The sequence below is a fragment of the Gossypium hirsutum genome, chromosome D12, assembly GCF_007990345.1.
Source record: "Gossypium hirsutum isolate 1008001.06 chromosome D12, Gossypium_hirsutum_v2.1, whole genome shotgun sequence".
NCBI lineage: Eukaryota > Viridiplantae > Streptophyta > Magnoliopsida > Malvales > Malvaceae > Gossypium > Gossypium hirsutum.
Genome location: NC_053448.1, coordinates 9,231,432 through 9,241,222, shown reverse-complemented (window position 1 = coordinate 9,241,222; position 9,791 = coordinate 9,231,432). Strand labels below are relative to the sequence as shown.

At 30.9% G+C, this 9,791-nt stretch overlaps 1 protein-coding gene across 3 annotated transcripts; it reads right to left on the bottom strand.

The window, feature by feature from the left end:
• Window positions 1-1,558: 1,558 nt before the first annotated feature.
• On the bottom strand, window positions 1,559-7,752 carry LOC121224660 (LEAF RUST 10 DISEASE-RESISTANCE LOCUS RECEPTOR-LIKE PROTEIN KINASE-like 1.2). Of its 3 annotated transcripts, none has more exons than XM_041108407.1 (4): window positions 6,884-7,752; window positions 2,977-3,009; window positions 2,566-2,883; window positions 1,559-2,495 (listed from the first exon to the last, which is right to left on the bottom strand). In XM_041108407.1, the coding sequence occupies exons 1-4, from the start codon at window positions 7,689-7,691 to the stop codon at window positions 1,648-1,650; spliced, it is 2,007 nt and encodes a 668-aa protein (XP_040964341.1). In that variant the 5' UTR covers window positions 7,692-7,752; the 3' UTR covers window positions 1,559-1,647. The 3 variants fall into 3 exon arrangements, with proteins under 3 accessions (XP_040964341.1, XP_040964342.1, XP_040964340.1); XM_041108408.1 differs by having other exon boundaries at window positions 2,977-3,006; window positions 6,884-7,722; XM_041108406.1 differs by having other exon boundaries at window positions 2,566-3,006; window positions 6,884-7,722.
• Window positions 7,753-9,791: the final 2,039 nt, after the last annotated feature.

Genomic DNA, 9,791 nt, shown 5'->3' with positions numbered 1-9,791 from the left:
TTACTATTTTTTTCTCTTTGTTTCGAAGTTTTTTATTTATTGATTATTAATTTTTAGGTTGCTTAATTATTAATGTGGATGTTTGTATAACATGATTAAAGAATGTTTGTATTAGCCTATTACTTGCTTGATTGCTTCTAGTTTAAATTTAGATAGTTATTTATCTTTTATATTACATGTATTGCTATTCAATTATGTTCTATTTGTAAGAATTGCATTTCATTAAAGCATTATAATTGTTTTCTTTCAAAGTTCCTAAAAAAGCGTGGTGTTCATAAGCTCCCGAGAAAATTGTGCCCTAACTTACTGGGCTTCAATTTTTCTCAATGAATTTAGATCATCAAGTGTTCATTTTGTTAAAACCATACGATTGTAAAAATGAAATTCTTAAGATTACAAAATGTTGGATCCTAACTCACTGGATACGACATTTTGTTGTCCCGATTTTAAAATAAAGGCAATATTTGAGGTTTAGGAATTTCGAGAAATTGAACCCTAACTTACTGGATTCTAGTTTCTCGATTGACTTAAACAATCAAGTAACCTTCATTAAACACATGATTCTCTTAAGAAGGGAACAAATCTAATTTCGAAGATTGAATTGTTACACCGTAACTCACTGAGTGTAGCAATTTATTTCTGCAAAATGAGTACATCTTACTGCTCAAGTTGATTTATTCAAATTCAAAATTTAAAAGGATTGTATTTTTAAAATCTTTTCAAAATTTCCACTCTAAGACATTAACCAATCAATTTGGTACCAATTTTGGGCGTCACGAGGGTGCTAACCCTTCCTCGTGCGTAACCGACTCCCGAACCTGTTTTCTCAAAATTCGCAAACCTAAAATTATTTTCAAGGTGATCCGATCGTACTTCAATAAAAGATCGGTGACGACTCTCATTTTCATTTTTTTTAAAAAAGTTGAATTCCGTTTTCAATCAATATAAAAATGGTTTTGACAATTATTATTATTATTATTATTATTATTATTATTATTATTATTATTATTATTATTATTATTATTATCTGGGTTAATTGATGTACAAAAGCACTTAGGCAAAGAAAGAAAAATGCCAAATTGGCATAGTTTCTCCCACCCACTTCTCCTGAGTTAATGATTCTACTGGTTTCCATTGTTACTACTAATATCAACAAAGTTTGTGAGCAATAATTGATTGATACATGAATTAGTAATGGTGGGAAATTAAGTCAGATTTGTCATTCCTTTAATCATTTACTTCTCTTTAGATTCAAAAACATTCCTATGCTTATTAGTAAACAATTTTTTTTTTCCATTATTTTAAGTAGGTGAGTTGAAAGTGTTGAAGTTCCATCGCTAGTAGAAAACAAGCGTTTTCCAAAAATGCATTTCAGTACGAGTTTTTTAATATTAACCCTTTTAAATATCTTTTGTATCTATCAAACCAATCTCATTTTTGACTTCTTATTGTACTTTTCTGTTATATTTTCCTGGGAAAAAAAATAAAAGTTGAATTTTCTAGGAAAATTTGCACGATAATGGAGCAAATTTTGAATCTGATATTGGAAAAGCTATACTAAAAAAATGCTTGTACTTAACACAATTTATTGATGGTTGAAGAATCAAACAGTCGATCCATGGGGGAAAAAAAGGTTATGTTTGGTGTTCAGCTAATTTCCTGACGCCTACATCTTACATTCTCTTTCTCCGCTTTCTGCAATCCTATCTGCTCACCCTGAATTCCTATCAATGTCTGCAACACTTGTTCCATGGAAGGTCTCATATTCCTCTCTTGTTGTAAACACCGTGAAGCCAGTTCCGCAATTGCCGTTACCATTTTTTTCGTCGCGTAATCGTTCTCGAATCGAAGAGATGGATCAACCAATTCATGCAATGCATGGTTCCTGATTCTGTTCATACCCATGTTAGCCAAATTAATATCATCTCGGTGCCTACTGGTGTCCACTGCCGGTTTTGCGGATATAAGCTCAAACAAGACCACTCCGTAACTATAAACATCACTCTTCTCACTGAGCTGGTAGCACTGGAAATACTCAGGGTCAACGTAACCGGGTGTGCCTTGTGGAGCAGTTGAGACATGAGTAACACCATTAGGAAACAATCGTGAAAGACCGAAATCAGCTACTTTTACTTTGAAACTATTGTCTAGGAGAATGTTAGCCGTCTTAACATCGCGATGTATGATATCCGATGCATGGAGGTGAGCTAGTGCATTCGCTGTCTCTACTGCAATGCTCAGCCTAATAGGCCAAGTAAGGAAACCGCTGTTTGATAGCTTCCCATATAAATGATCAGCCACAGTTCCATTAGGAATGTACTCGTAAACAAGGAGAAGTTCTGTGCTACGTTTCGACGTACATCCGTAGAGTGTGACAAGGTTCGGGTGGCGTATTCGAGGGAAGATCTCGATTTCATTCATGTACTGATCAACACGCTTGAAATTGGTCTTGTATAGGCGTTTAACCGCAACTTCACGCCTATCATTAAGCATACCTAATGATGAAGCAAATACAAGGAAATTAATGGTGAAGGGCGAGTAATGTTTGAGAAGTTAATGTCTTACCATAATAAACAGTGCCAAAGCCTCCTTCTCCAAGTTGTTTAGCAGGATTGAAATTATCAGTGGCTTCCTCAAGTTCTTGATAACTAAAGACGTGAGTTCCAAAGTAAGTGCTCTCTTTTTCGATGTCATAATTTGAGGTGGGATATGAAGGGATGGTTTGAGACAGATGAGTAGTAGAAGTAGTGGAGGGTCCTGCACTTGAGGGAGGTGTTGGAAGGTACTTGTTCTTAACACCGGCTGCTGGTTGTCTTCGTTTGAAGCATAAAATCCCGATTCCAATAAGTATACCAGCTATAACTGCACCAGCTATCCCAAGGCCTAAAGAAGAAGATAAAGCAAAGAGAAAGTTCAACTTTTCACTAAAAACATTTGCGGAAACAACACTTGGTGATAATGGTAACCAAATAATACCTACTCTGAGGCCCACATCCTTCTTTTCACCTGCTACACAGTACAAACATCCTATATTAGTAATACCATGGAAAATTAATCCAATATTTCTTCCCACTGTTTGCCCTATCCTAAGTAAGGTGCATTGCAAAAGTGCTTAACTTTTGGACTTCAGTTACAGTGATGGTGATGGAGCTCAATTCCTATCAGCTTTAGAAGCAAAAAATTTTGAAAACAATAACAGATGGAAGTTTGTTAGATTTTAATTAAAAAATATTATCAATTTATTCTTATATATATTAGAATTTGGTTAAGTCCATCATTCAATTGTGAATTTTTAATCAATTTACTTAATTTATATCTATATATCTATATATATTATATTTAAAATTTTAATTGAATTAATGTCAATTATTTTTAATTTAATTATAAAGTTATTAAAAGTCCATTATTTTTATAATAATCTTATAATCTTATATAAAAGTTACAACATATAATGTGATTAAAAAAATTAAATCCTTAAGTTTATTATTTCAACAAAAATCATATTTTAATATTATATTAAAAATTTAAATATATTATATAAAATTTTCATCAAAGTATCACAATCTAATATATTTTTATTATTTGTAAAAATAAATTAACCATTATAACCGAGAAGGAAATCGATTAATCCCCAATGGTAATAGTATTTATATAGGAAAAAAAGAAACATCCTTTGTATTGTCATGTTTGTTTTCAAACAACGGTGAAGGATTCATTTGTTTAAACGTAAAAGTTTTTATGGATAATATTTTTAATTTTTTTTTATGTTTGTTTCATGTAAGATAGGATGGTCAATATAAAAAGTTTTTCAGTCAACTCAAAATTACTCCATTATTTCTGTAAAATGTCTTATCAAATTCTTTTTCGTAAGACATTTTCTAAAATGATAAAGCTCTGTTCACTGTAACACCCCCATACTCGATCCAAATATGGGGTTAAAGCATTGAAATGTTACATTCTTTACTACATTCTTCACTTATCAAATATTTTCTTATAAAATTTCCTAACTTTTCAATTCAGTCCCTTTTTGTCATAAAAGTTTAGTATTCACTAATTAATCATATTAAATAATTTTCTTTCGTGTTACATTTTAATCATATAATTTATCTCAATATCTTGTTTCACATATCAAATTTCCATGTATTTCACTTCTATTATTTGATCCACATATTTTCTCAAGTTTAACAATTTAGTCCTTGTTATCATAAAAATTCCATATTTTCCTACAATTTCACTTTTATAATACTTTATGCATATTTCATCATCTCATAGCACATTAATTAAACTTTTACCATAATTTCCTTATTCATATATTAAATTGTTTGACACATAAGCTTTTGTACATTTTTTTAATTTAGCCCCTATTACTATGTAATTTATTTTTCACCATATAAGTACTTTAATCAAATAATTCATTATAATATCTCATTTCACATGACAAATTTTCATGCATATCACTTCTCTTGTTTCAATTATAAATTTCACAAAGTTTACAATTTAAGCTTTAATATCATGACGATTCATTATTTATTATAATTTCATCTTAACATCACTTTGTAATCAATTCACTACTTATTATAATCTTAAATGTATATTTGTTTCATTGAAAATTTTTATGAAATATTTTTAAGAAATTTATCAAATAATAAAAAATATTTTACACGAATTCATCTAAACTCTGAAAATTATTAGTTTTTCCAGAAATCATTTTTCAAAAGTTCAGTGGAAGAAACGTAACATAAGATTAAAAAAAAAATAGAAGAGTGTAATATGGTATGTGAAACCAACTTGTATTTTTATTAAAAATAGATGAATAACTTTAAAGATGGTGATATGAAAATCAAAATTGAACATCTTGGAAACGTAAAACACGGAAAACATGAGAGTAAACAAATGAGAAACGATGAACATGCGACTCTAGCGGTCAAACAACGGTACCCAACACAAAATTGATTAAAAATTACATGTCCACATCAGCTATGAAATTTAGGTTTTTATATTTTATTAATTTAAAAAGTATGAGTTGGTGTGATCAAATACCTATTTAGGTAGAAAATTATCATAAAACTCTTTTACTTGAAAACGAATTGGTATATTATTTAGTATCCATTTAATTTGAATTTTGAGTTTGATTATAATATTTAATTTAGCATTTAAGTTTTTTTATCCCAATTTAATATTTATGTGCATTTATGTCATACATTTATTGGATCACATAATATCGGTTTAGGTATCAAATTGAACATTATAATTAAACTTAAGTATCAAATGAAATAATAATCATTTAAAAAATATTCAAATTATTACGAGGGTATTTTTGCTTTTTTATGTTTTTATATAAAATTTATAAAAAAAATTAAACCTAAAATAAATTTACAAATGACTGAACTTAAACATAAAAAACATTAAAATTCTTAAAACGTCAATTTTATGAGTTGAATAATAAACCTTTTTTTATACCTAAATTGTTTATAAATATATTTTCCCACCCACGCGATCATGTGCTAATACAGTACTATTTAAGCAATTATGTTATTCGTTTTGAATGTAGAAGAGTCAACTTCGTCTTCCTATTCTACTGCACCAAAGCGTAGTGAAACTATAAATTTAGAAATGGTTTCATCCAAAATATAAAAATAAATAAACGGGAAATTGGAAATAAATGAAAAAAGATAGAACATGGTAGATATTTATTTATAATTAATTAATTTTAATTTAATCTATATTTTTGCTAGTGAGCAATTAAATAATTTGAATCCACTTTAGCATGCTTTTTTTAAATGATTTGAGAATCATTTTAAAATGAACAAAAGTCAAATATGATATGCTGATTGAGAAATTTATAAAAGAAAATTATATAATTAATGAAAGGAAAATATTAAATTTATTTTTAAAATGATAATTAATCATTCTTAACTAATACTTGTATATATTTATTAAATGATGAATGTGAAAGAGCGTAGTGAGACATGATAAGGTTTGAAGTAAAGGTGAAACCAATAGAGATTTTCATATGATAGAATGATACAATAATGACGAGTAATCTAGAAAAGGAAACTGGTGCATGGTATAAAAGAAATTTTTATTTTGTATAATTTTATATATTAAATATGGATTTGATTTATTTTTTTATAAATTTTTAATATAATATTATTTTGCATTAATAAATTGTATGCATCAATAATTATATTTATTCAATATATCAATAAAATTGATTATTTATTTCTTTAAATGTATACAATTAAATTAAAATTAAATTTTAATGTTTATATTTAGACTGCATTTAAAATTTCATTTGTATAATTGCATTATATTAAAACTCATACATCAAATTGTATATTAAAAAAAAAATCATATATAATTTTCATCTTTAACCCTTTAATTAACAGCAAGCTCTGAATGTTTTATAGATTTTTTAAAATTTTACTTTATTTTTTAATGTGGGTGAAAGGAAAATTGTTTCTGTATGAAAACTTCCAAAGTAATGCCAGCCGGAGGATTTTGACATTGGGATTTGGATGAGGATAGAACTGGAATGTTGATGGTTGATGGATGGAACTTGTGGGACTGAAAGTAATTCAACAGCTTTGTCAAATACTTAGAAAAATTAATGGGAGTTTGTCAATGATAGTAAAACCTTGATTTTATTTTATTTTGCGTTTGGGAGAAGTCACTGCAAAAGATGGGCGAGTTTCGGTATCCTATACGGCAAAATCTACTTATGGAGCAACATAAAATTAAAATAAACCAGAAGCAAAAATATTTTTTAAAAACTTAGAAAACCGATTAACTCAGCCGGTTTAAATCAATTGAATTTGATTAAATTGATGCAGACTAAAATCCAATGAATGATTTTAAGAGTTAACAAGGGAGGTGTACGTACCTTGCGGCGTTAGACGACAATCGCGGGGATAAGATCCATCTGAACAGTAACATGTAAATTCGGTTGTGATGAGATCGTGCCCACACTGCCCACCAGAGTCTTCGCATGACTTACACATGGAATCGTTTGCAGACCAACGCAGCTCAAAACCAAGGCTAAGCGCTTCTTCTAAAATATCTGAATTTCCAATCTCCTCCAATGATGGAACCTCTGAACTCATTACTGGGATACTCACACTGTAATTGCAAGATCCCAAGGTATTGCGTATGACGGTGTCAAAGGACGTTTCACTGACATTTCTCGTCAAATAATAACCTATGATATTTGTTTCGTTTATTGTGCACTCAAATTGACTAGAAATCCCCTGAGTCGATGTAGAGTTATTTTGTACATCTGTCAGAGGCTGACAACCGTAAAACAGCCATATATCCAGGGTACTCTCCCTGTTGTATGCAAAGGGGGTTGAATTAAAACTGGAGTTGAGGAGATACGTGGGACATATACTTTCGGTGTAATCCATCCTACCTACTTGGAGGAGTTGTGAAGATGTATTTATATGGAGGACTCGATATGTGGCTGACATGATTGTGATCTCTGGGTTACCGTCATTGCAGTTCAGCCTAAAACCAGGGTAGCCACAACTTTCTGGTCGATCCAATCCCCAGAAAGGATAACCAATGTCCTGAATGTCTCCACAATGGATTCGTGCACTACAGCTTGAAGCATTCTCATCATTGGCTGACATAGATTTCGGGGCAAGACTCAGGATCATGGTTAAGATCGAGATGAACCAAGGGGGAGGCATCATTTTCGGAAAGAGAGAGATGCCGGAGAATTTGAAGATGAATTGATTTTAAGCATCATATATAATCAAATTGATGGTCATTGAGTTTGACAAATTTTCAAAGGGAAGCTTCTATTGGCATAATTATTCTCCGGTAAAAGTCTAGGTAGCCTAGGAATATTATATTACATATGTACGTAAATTAGTCCTATAATTTATTGGTGTATTGTATTGTATTTTCCATGAGTTGCTAGGGGGAAAATTTGTAATATTGTATTTTATAACTATCAAGACTCACAAGGTATAAACTGAGTTCTAGTTTCTTAAAAAGTCAACGAGACACCTAAACTAATTGATTTGATAATTGAATAAATCAAATATCAAAATCAAATAAACTAGATTATATAAAGAATTCTTACGGGTAAAGTAAAAAAAATTTGTTGATAGCTGAGATTTGTTGAGTATTTTTTTAGGGTGTTTTCCATTCAAATGAGTTAAACTGTGTTCATGGATGTGATATCGTAGGTAGATTCCCATGCACATCGACATATACCTTACTCTAGGGTTTATACGATGTAGGTTCGCCTATATGATGGTGCGAACCCACATAATGCGGTCTCATAGAAGAGTGCGAGCACCTTACATGGAACCCAAAGTGCAAACCGTGTAGAGTACAGGTCAAGACCCAATCGGGTAGCGAGTTGATAATAGTGAATATCATAACAATTTGTCCCCACCTGGTTCGAAGGAGAGTTATAAAGAGACTCTTTAGAACTTAATTTTATGAGATGGTAGTTCACATAAGGAGAAGTTTATTAGATACGCCTTGTGTTTTAACTTGTAACGTACACTTCACCACGTGTTAAGGAGTGTTACAGTTGTATACAACTGATTGTGCCCTTATTCTTGGATACATGAATCGATAAAATGCAAAAACCCTTTTAAAAAGAGGTTGCCTAAGCACTAAAAAATAAATTGTTTAAATCCGAGATTTTAGAGAAGAAGCCATTGTTGAGAAGAGCAACTTCAAAGGTAATTTCCTTAAAATTTCCATTGTTCTTATGAATTTTTTCTAGGTTTATTAGAACACAATGGTTAGGACAAGAGGAAGCAACCATGTTATTCAGGACATCTTTTCACGATGCCGTGAAGTGAGTACTTTGGAGGAGGCAAAGACTTATGTTTGCACCACCAATGAGGAGGAAATGAGTCACGTTTTGGATGCTTGGGGGATTTAAATATCCAACTTCTCTTATGACTTCTTAATCACTGAAGGATTAAACCAATTGAGCGATGCTAGATCTATCATAATTCGGTGTAGTAGATTACACTAGTTTTCGCACTTTAGGAGCTTGAAATTAAGCATTATCATTAGGATTTAAGTATGTTTTAGTAAGTTTCGGTAAATTCAATAAAATGTGCAAATTGAGTCTTTTATTGACCTTAGGGGCCAAATGAATCCTAAGAGTGAGCTAATGAACTTTATAAGTGTGCAGAAGACCACTAAAAGGTGTACTAAATTGACATTGGTCACTATGTCGCAACATGAAATAATGAATGTCACAACATAGGGAGTAGAATGGAGAAATCATGAGACTACCTTCGATGTCGTGACACAGCCCAAGGGTTTTGTGACATACCTTTGAAGATATCCCAAGATGTCATGACACAGGTCCATGTGTGTCGCAACATCAACTCTAGACGAGAATTAAACAAGAGTCAATGGGCGTTTTGGTCTACACAATCAAACTTAAAGAGCAAGAATGTCAACTAACCTAGGGTTTAGGACGACGACCACCTGAAATCTATAAATAGACTCATTTGTCACATGTTAAGGGGACCAATTTCTTAGTCTAGTTTTCTACTCTTCAATTCAGTTTAGTTTTTCTTTCTTCTTAGGTTTTAGATTTATTTTCAGTTGTTCTTTGTTCTATCTCAAGAGGGCTGATTTGTGGAACCAATCAAACTTGTGGATTCATTTCATTCTTAATAAAAATTAGGCATTTTCTTAAACTCTATACCTCGGTTCATTCTTCATGTTCTATCTTTATATCATTTTTATATTGTTTATAAAAATCATGAGGAAATAGTCCTTCTGTGGGTTTATTTTATTTCTCTTTTTGC

Coding starts and splice junctions, on each gene's coding strand:
- LOC121224660 (XM_041108406.1), bottom strand. CDS start 7,691: ATGATGCCTCCCCCTTGGTTCATCTCGATCTTAACCATGATCCTGAGT. Junction 3,007..6,883: donor TTGTCGTCTAACGCCGCAAG/GTACGTACACCT, acceptor ACTGTGTAGCAG/GTGAAAAGAAGGATGTGGGC. Junction 2,496..2,565: donor CTTTGGCACTGTTTATTATG/GTAAGACATTAA, acceptor CTTCATCATTAG/GTATGCTTAATGATAGGCGT.